The 23,850-nt window shown below is 53.6% G+C and overlaps 1 protein-coding gene across 1 annotated transcript; it reads left to right on the forward strand.

Annotated features, from left to right (window-relative positions):
• Positions 1-1,428: 1,428 nt before the first annotated feature.
• Positions 1,429-23,414, forward strand: KCNJ5 (potassium inwardly rectifying channel subfamily J member 5). The gene is made up of 3 exons (XM_059675933.1): positions 1,429-1,700; positions 18,528-19,475; positions 23,092-23,414. Exons 2-3 carry the CDS (start codon positions 18,539-18,541, stop codon positions 23,412-23,414), a joined length of 1,260 nt encoding a protein of 419 aa, XP_059531916.1. The 5' UTR covers positions 1,429-1,700; positions 18,528-18,538.
• The last annotated feature ends 436 nt before the right edge of the window (positions 23,415-23,850 follow it).

Below are 23,850 nucleotides of genomic sequence, written 5' to 3' on the forward strand. Positions count from 1 at the left end.
TAGTATGGGGCCCCCTTTTTCATCCACTCTGGTCTGTGGGGACGGCAAGAGGGGCCCTGAGGTGGCACCGTGAGACTAGCCTCCCTGTAGCTGTAGGCTGCTGTGTTTACAGGCTTGGTGCACCCGTCCCAGCGACCAGCGTCTGTCCCCTTGGAACTTCATCCGCCTTTTGTTGTTGACAGTGTTCACTTGATAAATATTCATGGAGCACCTGTACCCGGTGCAGGGACACAGCAGAGAAAGAGACAGGCATAGCCCCTGCCTGGAGGAGCCTTTGATCTGGGGGACACTGGTCTCACAGGCTGCATCAGCTGTGCCTGCTCCCCCCCCCCACCTCCCCACCCAGGGGAGACGCACTCAGGGGCATTGAACCCAGAAAGTTGGCAACAGACAGCGCAGGGCCCGAGGGAACACCATCAGCTAGGAAGGGCCACCGAGTGCACCAGTCCTCAGAGAAACCTGTCCCTTTGCAGGGCTGTGGAGTCTGCAGCCGCCAAGCAGCTCGAATCCATGAAAAAAAAATGCTTGCCTTCCTCTTTCCTGGCCTCGGCGGGAACCCGGAGGGAGGGAGTGGCCCGGCCCAGCCCGATGAGCATTCAGCTGGGACTCTCCCTCTGGGCCGCGCGGCGCTGTGAGCGGAGGGAGCACTTCCCGCTATTCCAGCCCAGCCTCGGGCCACCTGTCGCTGGAGAGAGCCGCCAGGGCGGGGGGCGGAGGAGGGGGGGAGCAGAGAGCCCCCGCAGGCACCAGCAGACCTGTTTCCTGTCTCTGGACCGGCTCCCCCTCCAGCCAACGGTCGGGGCGCCCCAGACCCTCCCGCCACCCGCAAGAGCGAGAGCGTCCAGGCTGTGGCTCCCCAGGCTTCCCCGAGGCAATTCTCCCTGCTGCTCGGTTCCAGCTAAAGACACGCAACTGCACCTTCCAGTCTTTCTCTCCAAGCCCCGCGGAGCACTGAGCAGCCCCTCCCAGGCTCCGACCCACCATCCCTGCCCTCCTAGTCCTTCCCTCCCTCGGTCGGCTCCACCGCGCGCTCACACCGGCAACCGCGAGCGCTTACGCTCATGCACACACTCGCGCGCACACATGCACACGCGGGCGCACACGCATGCACACATGGGCGCGGGGAACCTCCGCCCTGGGCGTCTGCAGGAGCAGGGGCACACCCAGTACCCCCGTGAGTGCAGCGGGACATGGCGCGAGCCAGGGGAGGGAGCGAAGACCCGCCCGCCCGCCCCTCGGGTTCTCCCTCCACCTGGCAGGTTCCGAGTCATTCAGAACTGACGGTATCCCCTGGTCACGTGGGAACCTGGTCCCCATCCTCCACCCCCACCCGCTGCGGTGCGTGTGGCCCTTTAAATCGGTTATTACTCAGAAGTCCGTTCATACAGGAGGCAGAAGGGGAGGAGAACAGGGGAGAGAGAGTGGAGGGGAGGGAGGGAGAAAGGGAGGGGAGAGAGAGAGAGAGAGAGGAGCCTCCAGTCCCTGTCGGAGGAGGGAGCGACGGAGGGGCTGGTGGGGAAGGGACAGGATGGCTTGCAAGCCTCTGCCAGCAGGACCCGGCAGGGAGAGGCAGTGACCCAGGCTGTGGTGATGGCTGGGGCCTCAGAGCCCCCTCCAGGGCCGCGCCCGCCCCTGCCCCGCCTCTAGGGGACACCCCAGAAGTTAGCATCAGTGCCACTTGGAAGCAGCCACCGCAACAAGTAAGTTCTCTTCCTTTGCTCCTCCATTCCTCCCCCAGCAGCGCTGAGGAGCCGGTGCCCTGAGCCACTAGCTTTGACCGGGAACCAGCCTGTGGGGGGAGCTGATGGGAACGAGGGAGGGTCTAGGGTGGGTCCAAAGTTCAGCCTTGCAGTCTGGCTGGGAGTTGGCCCTCGGAGGACTGTACGGCTGTCCACTGCTCTGTCCATCTCTGTCCTGGCCCTGGAGCAGGGGTTCCTGCCCCCCCCCAGGCCCCCCTCAGGGGTGTTAGAGGCCAGGGCAGGGGGCAGGTGGGCATCACACCCCGGGAGGCCACTCTGCCTTCAGGTGGGGGTGCAGAGGGTGCAGTGGGCTGGGGTGGGGGTGAGCTCCCTCAGCCTTAGATCCTCAGCTTCATCTTGCTGGCTTTCAAGCCTGGCCAAACTGATTGCGTGGCCTTGCTGTGTGTGCCCCTTTGTGCCCGGTCACTTCCTGCGTGCGTCCCTCTCTCTCTTTAAACATCTTTCCGATGGTGCCCCAAGGCCAGGGGCCAGGGTCCAAGTGCAGGGAGAGGGAACAGCGAGAGGGAACAGGGAAGGGCATGGCCCTTGTTCCCATTTTCCCAAACCCAGGGGTCCCCTGGGCTGTGCCTCCCTTCAGACAGGCCTCTCTTCCCGGGGCCTATGTAGCACAGGCTCCCCAGACTGTATCTGAGCCTCAAAGGTCCAGGGCTCACCCCCGGCGTCGGGTCAGGGAAGACCAGTCCGGCAACACCCGTGGGCACGTCCGTGTTTGATTTGGGTCGGGCTGTGCCAAGTACGTCGCTCTCTTTTGATCCTTTGAATGGAACAGAAATGATCACCCCTGGTCTCCGGGGAGGACTCGCCGCAGCTCAGGGGAGGCCGAGTAACTTTGGGATGTTCGCAACTTACAGAGAGACTCCCACCTGGGTCTCACTCCGAAACAGACCCGCTTTCACCAGGAAGCTCTGCACCCCGGGGCTCTCTGGCTCACACAGCGCTCCCCACGTGGGAAGGGGCGGGGGGAGAAGCTCATATTTATGGCACCGCGTCCCGGGCTGGACACACGCACCTGATTTCATCTGGGACCCGTCCTGGGGTAGAGGTCAGCTATTTCACGGGTTTGGTGGATGACACGGAAGCCTGGAGAGTTCTGAGCACTCCACTCCCTGTCCTCCAGCTTCAAACCCAGAGCCGATCCATGGTCCAGCACGGGCCCTGGCCTAAGGGTTAGAGAGGCGGTTAGGGCAGTGATGGCAGACCTATGACACACGTGTCAGAGGTGACACGCGAACTCATTTTTTTGGTTGATTTTTCTTTGTTAAATGGCATTTAAATATATAAAATAAATATCAAAAATGTAAGTCTTTGTTTTACTATGGTTGCAGATATCAAAAACTTTCTCTATGTGACACGGCACCAGAGTTAAGTTAGGGTTTTTCAAAATGCTGACACGCCGAGCTCAAAAGGTTCACCATCACTGGGTTAGAGTATGGTCCGGCGCTGACACATAGAGCTGGGGCAGCTGCACGGGGACCCCAAACTCCCGCTGTGACCTGGGAGGCCAGGCCTGCCGTGGGCACAAGGGCGCAGGGCATGTGCTTCTCAGCAATAATAGCAAGGAACTGTCACCTATCAGACGCTCGCTGTGAGTGACCTTAGGCGTGTGTATTTGCCATGGGATCGAGTCTTTTCCCAGCCGTTGCTCTTCCCGCTGCGCCTCCCTCTACCTCACCCCATCCCAACCCCCAGCATCCTGGACCCAAACTCTGAAACTAAGTTCCCAGGGTAGAGACGGATAAGCGAAGGCTGGAAAAAGACGGGCATTCTTTTGCCTTGGGAGGAATTAGGGGTGCGGGGCATTACCAAGTGTTTATGACTTGTCAGCCGCTGCTCATTCATTATGAGATTGATAATAACGGATGACAGCGGCCTGAATTATTAGAAGCAGCAGGGCCGCCTTCGGAAGGGAGCGATCCCAGAGAGAGCTGTCCTGCCCACCCCACCCCACCCCCACAGTGCCCGCTCCTCCCCAGCCCTGGTCTAGATTCACCAGCTCTCGGACAGAGAGGGGGTCCCGTAGCCACAGGGGATCTTGTCCTCTCCAAAAGCCACTGTTCAGTGCTGCATCCTCACAGTGTGTCTCATAATTAAGTAACATAATTAAGTCTCTTAATTAACATAATTAATTAAGCAGAGAAAGCCTAGCACCATCCAGCTAGGGGAGGGGAGGCGCCGCCTTCTCTGGCGCTGAAGTGGGGTCCCAGTGGCATCCCCAGCAATGGGTGCCCCTGAGCCTGTGGGCACATCCCCAGAGGCGCAGAGCTCTGTCCGCTGTGGTCCAGCAGAGGCCTCGTGGACCCTGCCACACACCCCCTCAGCCTCACTGCCCGCAGAGTGTGCAGCAGGCGCCCTCCGGGGCCTCTGCCAGCGCCTGCCTGGGCCTCTGTCGGAAGGGGCTTCTGGTCACCTGCGATGCAGCTAACCCTTCAGCAGACGAGAGAACCGAGAGTCCATTCACCACGTTTCATTTGCTCTTAAAGTGACCTGCCTCTCCACACCTGTGGGCAACGTCGCCAAGGGTGCACTGAGCACGCACATACCTCAAAGCCACGTCTATGTCTATATTTTGGTTTGAAATCAGTTTGTCAGCCATTGATTTGATCACCTAAAATGTGCCAGAAATCATTCAGTTTTGAAAATCTTGGAATGTGATCATTCGAGCCGGGTTATGCCTTCCGCTTAGGAGAATGTTATCAAGAGCGTGCATCTTCTGCCTTAGCTGGTTTGGCTCAGTGGGTGGAGTATTGGCCTGTGGACTGAAAGGTCCCGAGTTCGATTCCTGGTCAAGGGCACGTACCTCAGTTGCAGGCTTGATCCCTGGCCCTGGTTGGGGCGCGTGCGAGAGACAACACATAGATGTTTCTCTCTCTCTCTGTCTCTTCCCTTCCACTCTCCCTTCCACTCGCTCTAAAACTCAATGGAAAAATATCCTGGGGTGAGGATTTAAAAAAAAAAAAAAAAGCTTGCATTTTCTGAGCAATACTGGTGGAATATTTAGGCTGGGGGGGTGGGGGGGGGTGAGGACGATGGAGAGGAGGGAGGAGCCCAGGCATCCATTCCGTGGCTGGCAGGTGCCCTTTCCAGGGTCAGAGCGACAGGCAGGCCTTTGGGAGCCAGCAGTGCTTCTAAGAGGGCCCGTCGTCAGATGGCTATTGAGACAGTCGTCAGCCATGAAGGAATTTTTCTGTTTTTCCTAAAGACAAGATAAGAAGAACTTGAGTGCAGATGTAAAGAATTAGAGGGAGACATCTGGGAAGAAAATACCTGGATGTGTTTTTCTAAGACAGCTGTGCAGTGGCTTTCTCTAGAAGGCCAGAGGGGACAGCTTCCCCTTCCCAGCCCTGCCCGCCCAGCACAGCTTATCTTGTTCCTCCCACCTTGACATTCTGATAAGGGAGCTATTCTCGTCCCTGGAGCCCAGCTGGCAGCGGCCCTTGCCAACAGCCGTGTTAAGTTAAATGTCAGAACCAGACCCTCAGCACATGACCCTGGGGAACCCAACCGTGTGCCAACGTGGGTTCCATTATCATTCCAGACCCGAGGGGGCCAGGGGCAAAGGCCGTGGCAGGTGGCAACAGCACCTCCTAGTCACCAAGGGTCAACCCATCTGGTGGCCAGAGGCTGGGGTGGGGGTGACAAGGGACATGGAGGGGAGGGACAGGAGCGATCATGACAAGTGCCCAGTCTCTCACACTCATCCGCTGTGACCCACTTGTCGGGGCCACTCCTCTGCATCTTGTCTTATCATCTTCCTAACAGGGCCTTTTACAGAGCAAATGTTTTTCATTTTGATGAGGCCCAAATTTATCAGTTTTTTCTTTTACGGGTCAGGTTTTCAGCCTAAGAACTCTTTGCCTGCTGTTGATCTCATAGAGTTTCTCCCATATTTTTCCCTAGAAGTTTCATAGTTGTATTCTTTACATTTAAGTCCATGATCCACTCTGAGTTAACTTTTATATAAAGTCTGAGGCTTAAAGGGTCAAGGTTCACTTTCTTTGTCCATCCTCTGGTACCATGTGTTGAAAAGACTGTCTTTCTTCCACTGAATTCCCTTCACACTTTTGTCAAAAATCAATTGAGCATATCTGTGAAGGTCTATTTCTGGGTTCTCTGTTCTGTTTCATTGATCTATATATCTGTCCCTTTGCCAATACCATAGAGTCTTTATCACTGTAGCTATAGAATGCTTTAAAATTGAGTAGACTGCTTTCATCCATTTATTCTTTTTCAAAATTGTTTTACCTATTCTAGCGCCTTTGACTTTCATATAGATTTTAGAATAATCTTATCTATAGCTAAAAAAAAAGCTCATGTGAATTTTTTATTGGAATTACATTAAATCTATATATCAATTTCGGGAGAATTAACATCTTTACTGGCTTGTGTCTTCACATCTAGAAACACAGTTGGTTTCTCCTTTTAATCAGATGCTCTTTGATGTCTTTCATCAGCATGTATGGTTTACAGCAGTTCTTTTTGATCTGCCATGATGAACTGTGTGCCCTTTGCATATCACTTAGTTTCTCAGACCTTCATTTTACTTTCTGTAAAATGGGTATAATACTACTACTACCATGAAATGGCATGGAAAAGGTACAATAAGACAGCAAATGAGAAGTGGCTGGCTCTAAGTGTTCAATGACTTATTTCCCTTTGACTGATTCTCTTACCTACTCAGCTCTTTTCTTCTTCCCAACTCTCATTCTGATGCCCACATTCACTTTCACTTCTCTCCACTGTCTTTTCTTTTCATTGTTTTCTTAACCTTCTTTCGTTCTCAACCCCTTTTTCTAATTCTCTTCACTCTGTTCTTCTCTTATCTCACTGGCTTTTCCTGTTTCATTCATTCTCCCAGGATATTTGTCTCATTCACTGTGTATTGAGTCATTTCGGGGCATTCTCTTTTCCTTGTTTTTCTCAAACTCGGAGTTTGACCTCATGGCTGGTCACCCTGGGTTCAAATCCAGATCAACAACACGAGCAGTTTACTCACCATGTCTTGTGCCTCAGTTTCTTCATCTATGAAATGAGAAGAACCTATCTCATACCTTTTCTGAAATGATGAAATGACTTAATACACGAAAAGCATTGAAAATGCAGTCTGGTATATGGTGACCCCCCAGAGACTTCAGCTATCATGATTAGAATCTTACCCAGGATGCCCCACGTCTCTGGTCCTTTCTCACTGGCTCACTGACCTTCTACCACCTCCCATCTTTTTACTTGCATATAAGCATATTCATGTTCACACCCTCTTGCTTTCTCCATCCTGTCTTCTCTGCACTACTCCCATCTCTAATTCCCTAATTGTCATTGATAAATTGGCACTAGCCCAAGAAATGTGTCCCTTGGGCTGTAGAGAGGAAACAAGTGGTTTTTCATTTTGATTTAATTATTCATCTCCTTTATTATTTAATGCAGAATACATACTCACAGCACAGGGTTACAATGAAGAGAATGTAGCATCACTGTGCCGCTCACTTCCAAAGACATAACAGGCTTAAAAGGAAAAGTACTGGATAAACAGGTACAAACCTGGGGGGAAAATGGAAAATAAATTAGATTTCCATGCTCTTTTATTCATCATTTTTTTTACACATCTCCAAAGGTAAGGCTCTCGACTGCCATGGCTAAGTGTTAAGTTGAGTAGGTATAATGCCCACGAGTGGCCCACAGCAGCCTGTCAGGGAGGGAAATGAAATATTCCACCTACAGCAAGTGTGCGCCAGACAGTCGAGAGCTTTAGCCACAAGTGCAGTGGCTCAATAATTAGCTACACATGAATATAGCTATGATTCCATGTAATAGTAATACTGGTATTATTTCATGCCTCATAACTGCTCTTCCATAGGTGCATTGGTTCAATAATTAGCTTGAAAGGTACTCACATGTGATTAAGCCTTTCACTTCCACACTCCATACCTTGCATTAGGCCTAATTTTGGCCTTTTAGAAATTGCTGAATATATTGGGACTCATTTAGATATACTCCAATGCACCTTTTAAACGGCGTCAAAACGATCATTTTGTCTCTATCTTCTTTTCCCCAAAGATTTGAGTTCCTCAGGCAAAGGCTGGATCCGTCTGCTCCCAATTCAGACAGGATTTCTGTCTTCCTTTAAAAGCCCTGCCTCGAAACACCATTTAATCCTCCTCTCTTTTTCCTTTTTATCCTCCCAGTGAACTCTCAGTACTTTTGTTTCTTTAATGACAAAGCAAGCAGGGGCTTAGCCCACAGCACTTCTAACAGCGCACACACGTTTCTCTTCAGACACCAAAGACAATGCACACGGCTATTGCTTCCTTAGAATGTGGTGGAGAATCCTCCGAGGATGCAATTTAATGAGCTCCCAATTATCTGCCCCTTCTCTGGGCTGCCTGAGGCTCTGAAGGCCCCAGGCTCGCTTTCTGGAGCCCTTGGTGGCACCGACCAGCCCCCTTGACTGTCCAGTTGAAAGCCAGGACCCCCTGCTGGACCTCTTGTTAAATCTCTCAGTGTCTGCCTTACGTAAGACTGCGCACATTCAGTGTGTCCGTGTCCAGAATGTCATCATCTTGGGAGCTGGCCAGCACCTGTGTGCCCTGGACCAGCCACACTATCCAACTGAAACATGGGACTAATCGTATAGGATTCTCATGAGCCAACCCGTGAGTTCTGAGAGGACCCACAGAGATGCAAGCGACCATGATGAGTCCATGTAATAGTAACACTGGGATTATTTCATGCTTCATACCTGCTCTTAACCTGTAACAATTCAGGTAAGGGGCTAAGTGCATTATACTGGTATGTGGTAGGGTAGGCTCTTCCTGATCAAAAGGCAGCTATTTCATTGACTGTATGATTCCTGTGGATATTCCATTTCTTATAATGGATGGAGACTGGGTAGGGACCTGGTCGGGGGGTGGTGGTGGTGGGGTTCAGGGCCAGGAGAGTCAGGGTTACATTTCAGGACCACGGTCTGGCTGTTTCATGCTCTGGACTTCGATGGGCATCGAGCGGGAGGGTGGGGGAACCTGGGCGCTGCAGCAGCCAGGCCTGTGTTGTTCACAAGCCATGTGACCTGGGCCAGTCCCTGCCTCCGCGGCGTCACGGTCTTCTTGTTTGTACAGTGCACACGTGTGCTCACTCCATAGGGAAGCTGAGATGAATACATGAATTAGCACAGGGAAGACAGCCAGGGCGGAGCCACACACACAGAAACGTCACTTCCGGCGACACTGTGCAAAGAAACCCAGTGAGCACAGCCCGCTGCAGGACATGCACGGAACATATGTTCAAACCAAAAGCAAAAAGAGTGCAAGGGGCATAGGCAAAGTGGCGCAGATGGGACACATGGTCCCTATGAGCTTGTGGCCTAAGTCCTGCACCCCCATCCTCACCCTGACTTCACTGAGAACCAGGTTCAAGGGCTGCCCTTGGAGGGACAGAGGCGGCCCCAGGACGGAGGCCCTAGGAGGGGAGACCTGTGAGGCTCCAGAGAAGGTCCTTCTCAGCATCAGAGCCCTGGTCCCCGGGACCCTGTCACCTGCCTTACCCAGCAGCCCCTTGCAGAGGCCTCAGCAGCTCAGCGTGAGGACATGGTGAGCAGGGGCATCCTGGAGAAGTGTCCCATCTGACAGTCCGTTCACCCACATTGTCCCTGCTCCAGGTCCCACCGAAAGCCCCTCGCCCTGCTCCTAGCCCACCCCCTCACACAGCCAGGAGACCCTCCTGCCATCCAGAGAGGGGCTGCCCAAGCCACCAGGGCCAGGGCAGACCTCCACTGAACCCCTTTCCCAGGTGCTCGGCTTCGAGCAGAGCTGACAGGAGGGTACATTCCCGAGCTATAGGGTGCTGCTGCAGTGTTCTGGCCAGGCTCAAGCCCCGGACTAATGAAAATACGGGGCCCTCTCATCGCCACGTGCAAAGTCCCAGCTGGAGGGCAGGGCCCTCTCAGCACAATCATAGCCAACGGCTGTGGTGGTAAGCTTGAACCTACGGTCCGAACACATAGCCCCACGTGCCTTGTGGTAGAGTTCGGGTGTGTGTAGTTAAGTGAGGTTGAAACTCACGAGAGGGTTGTAAACAACATGATCACGCCCCTACTTTGCCTCGTGGCATCTGCTATAAAATAAAGACACGGTTTGTGGGCGCTGGCGTTGCCTCCTCATCAGGGAGCAGCGTCCCACCGAGACCCAGCTTTCATTCTCTTGTCTGTCTTTTCTCAATCCTTTCACACCCCCCCCCCCCTCCGGATCACCTTTGACCGTAACAAGTGGCGTCTGAACAGGACTGAGTTCGGGGGAATTTAAAAAAGTGGTCAGGTGGCCGAACCGGTTTGGCTCAGTGGATAGAGCGTCGGCCTGCGGACTCAGGGGTCCCAGGTTCGATTCCGGTCAAGGGCATGTACCTTGGTTGCAGGCACATCTCCACTGGGGGACGTGCAGGAGGCAGCTGATCGATCTCTCTCATGGATGTTTCTGGCTCTCTATCCCTCTCCCTTCTTCTCTGTAAAAAAATCAATAAAATATATTAAAAAAAAAAAAAAGTGGTCAGGTGAAAAGAGGCTCCAAGGCGCGCGCAGAGAGTAAGCTTAAAAAACAAAAGTAAGAAAATAAGTTAAGCTTAAAAAGCAAAAGTAAGAAGGCCAAAACACTGTAGTCTCGCCCCACACCACGCTCTCGTGAACCCCTGACGGCCAGAAGCATCCTGGGCATAAAACCAGCCCACGTGGTCTCCCTCCACCCCTCACACAGCCCCACAGCCCTGTCTCCCCAGGATGCCCTCATCGCTGGCACTCAGCATCCATTACATCTGAGCCAGAAACGGCCTTGGAAGTGGCCTGGCCCCCCCTCCTGTAGAGAGGGGCCCCCTCCACCTTCTCTGAGGTATTTATAGCCAGCAATCTCTCAGCACTGATACCACCTCCACCAGCAGTGGCGTGGAGGCCCGATTGGTTACCCCAGACCGCCCTCAGCAGCGAGTCTGCACGGGGTGCAGTTGGAGACGAGAAGGCAGCCAGGCAGCCGATGCTCTGGGGTCATGGCAGCCACCTGCACGATGGAGGGACGAAGGGAGAGGGGACAAGGCTATGGACGCAGAGACAGGCTGGCTAGGACCTGGGAACCAGGATGGTGGGGACTAGGGAGCAGCCCATGGCAGGCCCCCCTCTCTGCTATGGTGTGTGAGTCCCTGATTGGCCTCCTGGCTTCCTTTGTGCTGAGAACTCTGACGGGCTGTTTGTGGCAGACTCATTAGTGCCAACAGGAAAGCTGGGGGAGAATGTATCGACGTCGCCACGACTCTTAACACCACGCTCGGCCAAACTCAAAGTACAGCCCGGCGTGTGCCTGTGAGGAAAGGCCCCTCCCAGAGTGTAAGTTGGCAGCTGACAGACTGAATCTGACTCACGGATATATTTTCTTAGGCTGGCTCGCTGTTTCAAAACTGATGAGTTCGTTGTCGATATTTTCTTTTTCAAAAAGGAATTTCATGTTTAAAAGTCATTTCTAGCTTTTCTGGAAAAAGAAAGCGGGAGATCTTGCAGCACCAGCTCCACATCCTTGCATGGCTAGAGCTTCCGTACCTAGACTCCATGTGTGTTCAGCTCACCTCAGTCCCCACCACTCCCTATTGTGTGCCCCAAACCCAGAGCAAGTTTTGGGTGCATTTACCATGTGTTCATATAATTGCTTTTCCTAAAATAAAGAGAATTATACCTTTTAAAATTTTTTTCTTTATCAAGACCTCACATTTGAATTAAAGTAGGAAAAGTGTCTCATTCAATCAGCAAGCACCTGCGGTGTCTGTGTTGAAAGAAGAAGCCGCTCGGGCCACTGGCCTCCCTCCTCGGCCTCTGTAGGCGGCAGAGCTTGGTACCAACCTCGTGGGTCTGGTGACTACACTGCACACCCCACTCAGCTGAAACATTCACGAGTGACGATGTTCACCCCACTCCCGACAGAGGCAGACACACCTTAGATGGAGTCAAATCCAGCCACGAGTTGTTAGGAATGAAATTGGCGGCTGTCAGTTAGTGGTCTCTTCCTTATAAGGGGACATACTGTTAAACAGAGACACTCCTGGGAGTGAATGGGACTCTGATTATTCCAGGACAATAGATGTTCACTGGGACACCTGGACACCCTGGCCCCTTGGAGCAATTAGGGACCTGGGGGCGCAAATATTGCTGTACAGCGGGGCCTTGACTTACGAGTTTAATTCGTTCCGAGACCGAGCTCGTTAAGGAGCTCGCTAACTCAAATTACTCTAACAACTCAATGCAAAAAATCGGCCGAGGACAGCTGGTATCTCAAAAAACTCATTAGTCAGGACACTCGTAAGTCAAGGCCCCACTGTAGTTAGAAAAATCCAGGAGCAGCTGTAAGCACTAAGAGGTGGCTGTTAGCTCTGGCTGAAAGCAGGAGGGTGGGGGAGGATTCAGCCCCAGCAGGAGCAAGGGGGTGGCCCCAGCAGGGAGAAGGTGGTGGCCCCAGCCCTGCTGCGCAGCCTGGCCATGAGGCACAGACCAGTAAATCATAGACTGGTTTCCTGGCACAGATCAGCACGTGTCATCCGGCTGCCTCCTGGCCACGTGTGTCAGGGCCTGAGCCCAGAGGCTCGGAACCATTGACGAGCTGGTCAAACCCCAAGGGTGGAGGAGGAGCCACCTCAGAGGCAGCAGTGCTGCCATGGGAGGCTGTGGAGTCAGGTCCTGCCGCTTAATAAGGGAGTGGCCTTAGGCGAGTCACTAAGTCACTGCCTTTGTGGTCTGTAAAGGAGGCCACCAGTCTGGACTTCCTCCACGTAAGTGTTAAAGGAGACAGTGCATGGACAGCACCCAGCGGAGAGGACACACTGGGTGCCCCATAAATGAGCCTCTGGGGTGATGCTGTCTGCTCCCAGGTTCTCAGGGCAGGAAGGCTCCTCTCAGCCTCCTACACCAGGCTCCCCGGCTCCTGCCCACCCTGGCCACCCAGGATCCTCCTGCCCACCCAGGCTCCTCCTGCCCACCCTGGCCACCCAGGCTCCTCCTGCCCACCCTGGCCACCCAGGGTCCTCCTGTCCACCCTGGCCACCCAGAGCTTAGAGCTGCCCCTGGCTCTCTGTCACTCTGTGTTGCACTGATTGTTGCCTGTGTGTTACCAGCCATAACATGAGCTCCTCGAAGGCAGAAAATAGAGCCATGGCTGTTGGCCCAGGCTGCCTGTTAGCCTGGGGTCAGGTTCTCCGGCCTGGGTCACAGGCCCAGCTCCCAGCTGATTAGGACGGGCCTGGACGGAGGACCAGGGTGGGGACTGGACTGAGGACCAGCGGCATCCACATCACTGGAAGTTTCTTGAAAAACTGCAGGTTCAGGAGTTGACATAAATGTCCAAACCGGTAGAGTTTTTACGAGTTCATTTGAGCCAGATTGATGACAATTGCCAGGAAGCAAAATCTCAGTGGATTGAAAAAATGCTCCAGAGAATGGCAGTTTTACAGCTTATTTTATACGTTAGAATCAAAGGAGGGGATGTAGGGGGGTTACATGGTATCCGTGGGTGGTAGATGAAGGGGGCGGGAGAAAGCAAAGCAGGGAATCAGCTGGGATCAGCTAAAAAGGCAAATGGAGAGCCCATCCTTCTTTTACACCCGGGGTGAGGGGCAGTTCATGGTTAACATTGACAGCAGGTGGAGATGGTATTTGGGGAACGCGAGAACAGTGAGGGCTCTGTGGTCTCTGCTCAGGTGCCAGGGCTTGTGCCCTGGGAGGTCTGGAAAAGGGGAGTTCTCTGAGATTCAGAGGCCTGATCCCTTAGCTGCACAGGACAACAGACAGGCTCCCTTCAGGCGAAGACTGACCCTTGTCCAGGAAGCTACAGGCCAAGGAAGTGACTGCCCGCCAGGACGCGCTTTTGCTTAGGGATTTTTGCATTCTGACCTTCCTGTGTGTTCTCTGAGTTGGGGAGGCGCCCTGAGGTTTAGGTTTTCCATCCACACTGGGAACCCCCGACCTGCTGAATCAGAGTCTGCATTTAACAAGATGCTGTGATGGAAAGTGAGGGGAGGCTGGTGCAGCGCTGCCCCACTCCTGCCGCCCCCAGCACCCGGCACAGCGTCCACCCAGCACTCAGCACCCACCCAGCACAGCGCCCACACAGCATTCACGGACAGCAGCTCTCCAATGGGGGTTTCACTGATTGACCGACTGAATGACTCTGTGCTGCAGTTTCCAAGGGGTTTTCACACTTTAAATCTCACTGTTGTCTGAGGCAGCAGAGTGGCGCAGCGGAAGCGTGCTGGGTCCATAAATCTCACTGTTGTCTGTGTCTATGGGTTATGCATATATGTTCTTTGGCTACTCTCTTCACCTTATTTCATCCAGCTGCCCTCCCCCACGCCCCTGGACAGCTGTTGGTCTGTTCCATGTATCCACGCCTCTGTTTCTATGTCCTTCATTGGTTGATTTTGTGATCACTCCTTTAAGGCTGCCTGCTCACCTGGAGGACCTCTGAGGGCATTGGGGCAGCCTACTCACCAACCTGTTTGGAGGATTTTCATGTCTTAACAACCAGTACAGCCATGGAGATTCCTATAGAACCGCATACAAATAGCTCCGTGTGAGATCTGAGTATATCCACTCTTCCTCCAACCTCACCCCGTGTCCCACGTCTCAGGGAATGCAGACTTGGACCCAGTGTAGGAGAGAACGGGGATGTTGGCACTTCCCATCTCCACGAAAGAGAAACTGAGTCTGAGACAAGCCCCCCAGCCCAGTGTCCTGTTCAGGAAACCCTGCTGACGCCCCAGGGCAGCTCCTGTCAAACTCCTGACTTTCTAGACCAGTGATGGCGAACCTATGACACGCGTGTCAGAGGTGACACACGAACTCATTTTTTTGGTTGATTTTTCTTTGTTAAATGGCATTTAAATATATAAAATAAATATCAAAAATATAAGTCTTTGTTTTACTATGGTTGCAAATATCAAAAAAATTTCTATATGTGACACGGCACCAGAGTTAAGTTAGGGTTTTTCAAAATGCTGACATGCCAAGCTCAAAAGGTTCGCCATTACTGGTCTAGAGCGTCCTCAAGAGTTTCCTTCACTGGGGAGGGAGAGGTTGGAATTCTTCACACTGACAGCCATCGCAATGGACGTGACATTCGTTAATATATCTCTTAAAACACAACTTCCTTTGACGTTGCCTCTTTTGATTCCCTTGTATTTTTATATCAAAGAGATTAAACCACTTTGTTGGACATTTTTCCCCAGAGCTTTAATCGTGTCTTGACACAGCTTCCCGCTCGGGGACACAGGAAGGACTGAAGATGAAGAGCAAGGCGGGGCTTGATGAGGTTTAACAGGATTTGCTCAAATGGGTGCCTCTCCCTGGTCCCTTGGAGCCTGGGTGTGGTACCCAACCAGGCCAGTCACCGCCTTTCTCCCTGCTCCTCCCTCCACAGGCAGTGCCCACCGACCCCTGGGTTCAAAGGGGCAGAGCTAGAGTATCAACTACACAGGCCTGCATCTGTGTTTACCTTAGTCAGTGCTTTATCTCCAGCTCTTAGCACAGGAGATGGACTGTAGTCGTGGCTCAGCTAATGCTTGCTGAACAGATGCAGAAATTAATACAATGGCTCCTGAACATCTCATAATGCAATGTGATATGCCAGTTATATCTCAATAAAAAGAATCTCACTGCCCCTGAATAGTCTTTTGACTCGATGGGCCACAGCCCTGGAGGCTAAGGTTTCTAAAATGGGTATTGCACTTGCTCTTCTTTCTTTGAAGATATCTGGGTAGTAGAGGCTCCAAGCCTTTCAGCTCCAAGCTTGCCCTGCAAATTGGGGTAGCGGATGGGGTGCTTTCCATTCTCCGATGCTGAGGCCTCTTTCTTCCTCTGTAAAATGGGGCTAATGGAATATTGTATTACGTGTCCATTCAAGGAGAATTGATGCATATGCATTTACATTTATACTTACATTCATAGTCAGACATTCTTTCCCTGGATCCCCATAATGGCCCCCAGGGCTGGACGGGCAGAAAATAGTATTCACATTCTTTGTTTTCTTTAATATTTTATTGATTTTTTTACAGAGAGGAAGGGAGAGGGATAGAGAGTTAGAAACATCGATGAGAGAGAAACCTCGATCAGCTGCCTCCTGCACATCCCCCACCGGGGATGTGCCCACAACCAAGGTACATGCCCTTGACCGGAATCGAACCTGGGACCTTTCAGTCCACAGGCTGACGCTCTATCCACTGAGCCAAATCGGGGAGGGCAGTATTTGCGTTTTATAGCAGTAAACTGAGGCCGAGGCAGGTAGGGACCGTGTCTTTGGATCCCAGAGCAAGCCTGACATCATCAGGAAATGAGACCGACTACCACAGCTTCTGGGTGTTTCTTTCAAGAGCAGCTGAGTAAGACTCGGATCTCACCTGGGCTGAGCGAGGAGCCGCTTCCGCAGACAATTCCAGCCCCTGGGAGAACGCGCCCCAGGACCGGACTGGAGGAAGCCTCCTTTCCCATCTGCTGGACGCCAGCGGCTTCCCATCTGGGCCGAGTGCCCTAGAAAACCTTTCTCTGCTCCCAGGACAGCACAAGGCCTCCGCCTCCAAGAATATATGATGGTGTGTTTAAAAATGAAGAGGAAACAGTGCAGAAAATCAGCAGAAAGCTGTTTTCCCCGAAGAGCTGAGGGCAGGAGAGCAGAGCGCGCTTTCCCAGGTGCCCCGGCCACGGACTCCTCTGGGGGGCACCGCGCCTGCCTGCCCAGCTTCAGAGGCTTGGGGAGCCCCAGCAGTGCTCCCCTCAGGCCTCATCTGGGTCCAGCCGCTGAGGTCCCAGGGGTGCACGGGGCCTTGGGATTCCTGGCAGGTCTCACTGTTTCTGGACATCTCCCATCGGGCTTTCCGTAAAAGTCTCCTGCCTGGGGGCAGAGCAAACTCACGCTGGGATCCTGCAAACAGCACCGAGCGCATCCCTCATTTGCCTTTGTGATTGTCGCGTCCGGGAGCCGGAGCAGGTGGCCCTGTGCAGAGTGGGCAACAGATGCCCGACACAGACAGCCCTTCCTGTGCCCTTCAGTGAGATATCTGGAAGCTGCTGCCATCCCCCATCAGCAGAGGAAAGGGTCTGCCAGCGTCACCCGAGGCAGCTGGCTCCGTGATTAGGGGACATTCATCCGGGTTGTTCTATTGGAGATGCAGTTTCTGGGGAAGGCGAGACCCCAGGAAATAAAAAATTTAAAAAGCTTGTTTATAAAGAGGAAGAAGGACTGAATGATAGCAGCCCCAGTCCCCGAGGTGGCTTCTCCCAGGATCGGAGGGTCATAGAACTTTCTGGAGGGAGCAGCTCATCAGTCTACGCAGGAGCCATAGAACATCCACTCTGCGGGCCACGTATGGTGGGTGCTGGCGAGCGGAAACCGAGACCCAAACCTCGCTCAGCCACTCTCTGCCTGAACTTCCCTTTCTCATCGGAAGGTTGGAGAGAGAATACCTGCTCTGGTCCGATAGCTTTGTTGTGAGGATCAGAGATAATCTTCTAGCATCTGAAACGGGTGTGAGCAGAACATCAGGGAATCAGACCCAGTACCACAGCTTCTGGGTGTTTCTTTCAAGCGCAGCTCACACGCCAAAAACGTTTTACAGCCTTTTAAAAAGTTTATTTTTGAGATACAGCTGACATAGAACATGGCATTAGTTTTAGGTGAACAATATAATGATTTGATATGTGTATGCAATGCAAAGTCATCACAGTAAGTCTAGGTACCGTCCTTAGCACTTCAGCACACAGTTACAGTATTTTCTCTTCTGTGAGAACATCTAAGAGCTACTCTCTCAGCAACTTTCAAGTATACGATGCAGCGTTGTTACCTATAGTCACCATGCTGGACACTGCACCCTCAGGACCTACCTTATAACTGAAGTCTGCGCCTTTTGAACCCTTCACCTATTTCTTTAAATATATATATATATATACATATGTATACGTGTATATATATATATATACACACACACACATTTTGAGAGAGCGGGGAAGGGAGAGGGATAGAGAGATAGAAACATCGATGAAAGAGAGGAAGAGATTGATTAGCTGCCTCCTGCAAGGTCCCCACTGGGGACTGAGCCCGCAACCCAGGCATGTGCCCTGACCAGGCATCTGCTCTGACCAGGAATTGAACCAGCAACCTCTTAGTAACTGGTTGACGCTCAACCACTGAGCCACGCCAGCCACCAGCCGGGTGAACCCTTCACCCATTTCATTCCCTCCCTCTCCCTCCTGCCTCTGGCAACCACTGAGCTTACATTCTAATGGAGGGAAAGAGACTATTAGAAATGAGCATGATGGGTAAGCAAACAATACAGTATTTATGACAGACAGTACGGGATCCTACTCCGATGGGTTGTTGTGGATACAAATGACAGTCCATGTATAATATGTGGGCTCTGGGAAGAATTTGGTAAGTTGTTGCAATTGTAATTTTTTAAATCGCTCCCAGATTTCTTTAACTCCCTTAACCACATCGTGTCTACTTTGCACCTAGGAACTGTTCGTTGATTCCTTCCACAAACACCTATTGACCCTCTATTATACCTCAATGACCCTGTACTAGTCACCAGGGATACAAGTCAATCATTAAGAAAACATGTACCCTTCCCTTGAGAATCCCACAGTCTGGTCGACTGTACATAGAAGAGAGGCCTTGGTGAGCTCAGAGGCGGGAGTGACCTTGAAGTAGTGTTTCTCTAAGAATCAGAATAGTCCACTTCACGACGATGTCTTTATTTTTAACTCAGGTGTCCCAGCGATGGCTGGGGATTCCAGGAATGCTATGAACCAGAACATGGAGATTGGAGTCCCTCCCAGAGACCCCAGGAAGATCCCCAAACAGGCTCGCGATTACGTGCCCATCGCCACGGACCACACCCGCCTGCTGGCCGAGGGCAAGAAGCCACGCCAGCGCTACATGGAAAAGACCGGCAAGTGCAACGTGCACCATGGCAACGTCCAGGAGACCTACCGGTACCTGAGCGACCTCTTCACCACGCTGGTGGACCTCAAGTGGCGCTTCAACCTGCTGGTCTTCACTATGGTCTACACCATCACCTGGCTCTTCTTTGGCTTCCTGTGGTGGCTCATCGCTTACATCCGGGGCGACCTGGACCACGTCGGGGACAAAGAGTGGATTCCCTGTGTCGAAAACCTCAGTGGCTTCGTGTCGGCCTTCCTGTTCTCCATTGAGACGGAAACCACCATCGGGTACGGCTTCCGGGTGATCACGGAGAAGTGTCCGGAGGGCACCATCCTCCTGATGGTGCAGGCCATCCTGGGCTCCATCGTCAACGCCTTCATGGTGGGCTGCATGTTCGTCAAGATCAGTCAGCCCAAGAAGAGAGCCGAGACACTCATGTTCTCCAACCACGCGGTCATCTCCATGCGGGACGAGAAGCTCTGCCTCATGTTCCGTGTGGGGGACCTCAGGAACTCTCACATCGTGGAGGCCTCCATCCGGGCCAAGCTCATCAAGTCCCGGCAGACCAAAGAGGGGGAGTTCATCCCCCTGAACCAGACCGACATCAACGTGGGCTTCGACACCGGGGACGACCGCCTCTTCCTCGTGTCGCCGCTCATCATCTCCCACGAGATCAACGAGAAGAGCCCTTTCTGGGAGATGTCTCGGGCCCAGCTGGGTCAAGAGGAGTTTGAAATCGTGGTCATTCTGGAAGGGATGGTGGAGGCCACAGGTAAGACACTTCGTCTTTCTTAGCCATCCCACGCCCAGGAGCTTAGGCCACTGGGATTGCAGAGGGTGGAGGTTCCTGCCGAGAATCCTGAGCTGGCAGAGTCCGCCAGCCGCTCCCTAAAGTGTGACCTTGTTGCTCAAGGTCAAGTAATAGCAACAGCTGGGGTTCATCGAACCCTCCCAACGCCCAGGCCCAGCTCTGAACTTCCAACATGTAAGATCTCATTTAATGCCCTCCCACACCCCTAGGAGACAGTGTTCCGTGGGTCCCAGGTTAGGACACAGGCACAGGCAGACGTGTTGTTATTTGTGCAGGAGAGGTGCTACCAAGTTGTAGGGTCAAGATTCACACCGAGGCAGGGACCCCAACATTGTCACGAGTTTCCAACAGGCTAATCCGCCTGCCTCCTCCCAACCTGGCCCAGGTGTCTATCTCAGAGGAGCGGTGTGATCAAATGACTTTGGGGAACACGGGGTTAAAAAAGGGGACCTGATTCTTAACAATGGGACTTGATGGTGTCTTTCCATGCTGTGAATTGCTTGGTGAAGAAAGTGAGCTGGATTTCCCAGACTCGGGGATTCCCCAGACTCGGGGATTCCCCAAGTCTCAGAATCTTTTTTTTTTCTTTAATATATTTGTATTGGTTTCAGAGAGGAAGGGAGAGGGAGAGAGAGATAGAAACATCAATGATGAGAGAGAATCATGGATCGGCTGCCTCCTGCACGCCCCACATTGGGGATCCAGCCCACAACCCGGACATGTGCCCTGACCAGGAATAGAACTGTGACCTCCTGGTTCATAGGTCAACACTCAACCACTGAGCTATGCAGGCCCGGCTCGGAGTTCTGTTTTTGAAGAGACACCTACGTCCCAGACCTGTGGGAGGGGGGCTCTTCTAGCTCCTCCCCCTGCCCCCAGCAGCCTGCCCCCAGCTTCCGGCTCAGTGAACACTGGGTGTGCAGAGAATTCTCCACATCCATGTATGCCCAAGCCATGCCCTCTCCACAGACAGCCTGGCACTGCCCTGCTAGCTGTTGACTCTGATAGGCAGCTGGCAGCCGCAAGTGTCCTCATTCCTCAGCCACACGGAGCTCTGTGTGGGGGTCTGGGGAGTCCTGGTTGGAGGAGTCCAAGCCCCACACCCACCGTGGCCGGACCCCCTGAATGAGGGGCCTTCTAGCCACACCCGCACCTGCTCCTTAGTCACCTCCCCTCACTCCTCTTACTACTTTATCCTTTTTTCACTGAGTAGACGGAGCACTTGTAAAAAAACTCTATTTGTAGAAACATTTTTCTCATTTTTGCAATAACACCGCAGGGCTGGCTTCCATCTGCAGGGGGCAGCTTCCAGCAGACGAGGTGGTCACACCCAGGCCTACACTTACAGATCTAACGCCTGGTCCTCCACACCACACTGCCCCAAATCTTAGGGGCCTGTCGCACCGGCGGCCAAACAAGCCGTCCGCACCTTCCAGAAAGCTGGCTGCTGGGTGGGCGAGCCAGGCGGGGGCAGCCACAGAGCTCCCCTACGGAGCCACTGGGACGTGGCTGGGGATGCTAATGGGTCCCAGGGGCCGGAGCAGCCAGGCCGCTTGGCCATCTGCTGGGCAGAGCCGGGCTAGGCAGCATGGGGCGGCAGCTGCGGGAGCCCCTGGGACTGAGGGCAGTCAGGGTGCCAGAGGCCTCCTCCAGCCCGGCTGGGGCGCACAGGTTGTGCTGCGCTTGGTGCGGGGCTCAGGGTCAGAACACAGGCTGAGTTTTTGCAGGAGGAGCTCAACTCCAAGGCCACGAATGAGGGGTCAGATCAGACCCATGGGGACAAATGGGAAGGCAGGCATTGCCCTGGCCACCCCCCTGGCCACCCTCACTGCCACCTGAAGCAGAGGGAGCGGGTTTGGAGCCTGCACAGCTGACTCTGGTCATCTGGTCTCTTTCAAAGTCAGTGGCCTGCAGTTGACTCGGCCTTTCTGGGGACCTTCTCCCCTGCCATGACCTGGGCTCCCCTTGCTGCTGTCCTTGGAGCTGCAGGGAGGCCAGGGAGATGAAGGAGGGAGACCACCCATATCTACCCCGATCAACGACTTTTATGGCTTGATGGCCACATGTACAGAGCCCGGTGTGGGCTGTGATTCAGGCCCGGGTTTGCCCAGCACAACTCTGCTATCACCTGCCTCTGAGAGCTGTCAGTCAATGAGGATTCCAATCTCACAGGGTCATTGGGGGATTGAACGATTAAATGAAAAAACATCTACAGCATCGTGCCTGGCACCGGGGGTGGGGGGTGGGGGCTCCTGCCATTTCCAAATGCATTGGAAGAGGACCACGAGGGGCACAGGTGGGCTCTCTAGCTGCAGGGTCACCCCCTGTCCACCCAGGATGGGGACAGAAGACCAGGCAGAGCCACAGAGGCTGGACCCACAGGCGCTGTGGAGGCTCTGCCCGCTGTCTTTCCTGACAGCTGGTAGGCTGCTTGGTACCCAACTTGGGCTCCACAGCTCTGCTCACCCTGGGGGTTGGACAACGAGGGGCAACGACTAAATGGCAAGGCCTGACCCAGGCAGCCACCTCCCGCACCCCTAGGGCAGAGAGCAGTCCAGACGCCGGAGCCTGCGGTGGGCAGGGTGCACTGGGGTGGCCCAGTGTGGAGCACGGACTGCTGGGAAGCAGCCTCTGACCTGCACGGGTTTGTTGAGACTCCCTCCCGCCAAAGGCCAAGCTGGGGGCCTCTCCTCCAGTCCACCGAGAGCGCTGGCTCGTCCCTTCCGTGGGCAGAAGACTCCGTATCAGAGTGGGGCCTTCTTCCTGCCCTGAGCACAGAGGCTTCCTGGCCCATAAAACACAGTTCCCCTCCCTCTCCCCCTCTCCTGAGAGCAAGTGACACCCCAAAATAACACGGGCTTACCGGGCCGAGTGCACAGGGAGCAGAGGCATTGGAGCATGCTCCCATCAAGGAGCCGGCTGTGTGTGTGTGTGTGTGTGTGAGAGAGAGAGAGAGAGAGAGAGAGAGAGAGAGAGAGAGAGAGAGGAGGGAAAGAGAGGAGTTTTCTGCCCATATGTGTCTACTCAAAACAATCCCCATGTGTCCTAAATGCCTGTCTGCTTCTCCGTGTGCACTCACTCTGAATCACTCTGAATATGTCTTTGTTCAAGCTCTTTCCCCACCTCTTTTCTTCTCACTCCTCTAGACCTCAATGCTGTTTTCAGGAACCATGTCCATAGCTCCGGCTATTCCAGAATTATCCGCTCCAGTCTCCAGGAACCCATGCCAGAATCTTGCATTTAATTTGTTACTTTCTGTCTCACACCTTGAGCTTCCCTCAGGTGTGCACAAAGTAGCTTATTTAGCTTAGCACAAAGTAGATGTTCAGCAAATGCTCGATGAATGATCAAGTGGTGGTGGGTGGCTGGATGGGTGATGGATGGATAGATAATGATGGGTGATTGGGTGAGTAGATGGATGGGTGATTAGATGGTTGGATGGATGGATGGATGATGGATGGATGATGGATGGATAGATGAATGATGGGTGAATGAATGAATATATGGGTGATAACTGCATGGTTGGCTGCATGCACGGCTGTGGCCAGTCCTAATACATGTACTCTCTGTTCTGCAGGCATGACTTGCCAAGCACGGAGCTCCTACATGGATACAGAGGTGCTCTGGGGCCACCGGTTCACACCAGTCCTCACCTTGGAAAAGGGCTTCTATGAGGTGGACTACAACACCTTCCATGACACCTATGAGACCAACACGCCCAGCTGCTGTGCCAAGGAGCTGGCGGAAATGAAGCAGGAAGGCCGGCTCTTCCCGTGCCTCCCCAGCAGCCCGCTGCCGGGAAGCTGTGCGAAAGCAGAGCTGGATGCTGAGGCTGAGCAGGATGGAGAGGACCAGCTGGAGGGGCTGAATGGGTCCCGGGAGACCAGGGGCTTGGTGTAAGGACTGCCCTCTCCCCGCAGCCTCCCTCCCTGGCTTCTATGAGCTCAGATGCTGCAGCGCCAGGGCTGGGGTGCGGTAGACTCGCGGAGTGCCATGTTTGGGGGACTCTGTGGGGAGGAGCAGTATATCCAGCCTCAGACCCTCCCAGCTCAGGGCCTCTCCAAACAGGTGGCCTGCTGCCTGGGCCCCCGAGGCAACGCTGCCTCTTCTCTCCCAGCCTCTGTGGGAGCTGGCTAAGGGCCAGGCCAGGGCAGGATTCCCCACAATGAACGTTTCAGCGTGGCCTCTGCCCTCACACACCTCTATCAGCTGGCCCGAGTCACCTCCCTCCTCGGGTCTCACAGACCCACCGGCAGCCCCCCGCTAGGGTGGACACCTAGAGAGGGCAGGCACCCCCATCCCCTCATTCCTACCAGCCCAAGGCCTGTCGTGGATT

This window comes from Myotis daubentonii, chromosome 19 (genome assembly GCF_963259705.1).
Source record: "Myotis daubentonii chromosome 19, mMyoDau2.1, whole genome shotgun sequence".
Taxonomy (NCBI): Eukaryota; Metazoa; Chordata; class Mammalia; order Chiroptera; family Vespertilionidae; genus Myotis; species Myotis daubentonii.

Coding starts and splice junctions, on each gene's coding strand:
- KCNJ5 (XM_059675933.1), top strand. CDS start 18,539: ATGGCTGGGGATTCCAGGAATGCTATGAACCAGAACATGGAGATTGGA. Junction 19,476..23,091: donor AGGGATGGTGGAGGCCACAG/GTAAGACACTTC, acceptor TCTGTTCTGCAG/GCATGACTTGCCAAGCACGG.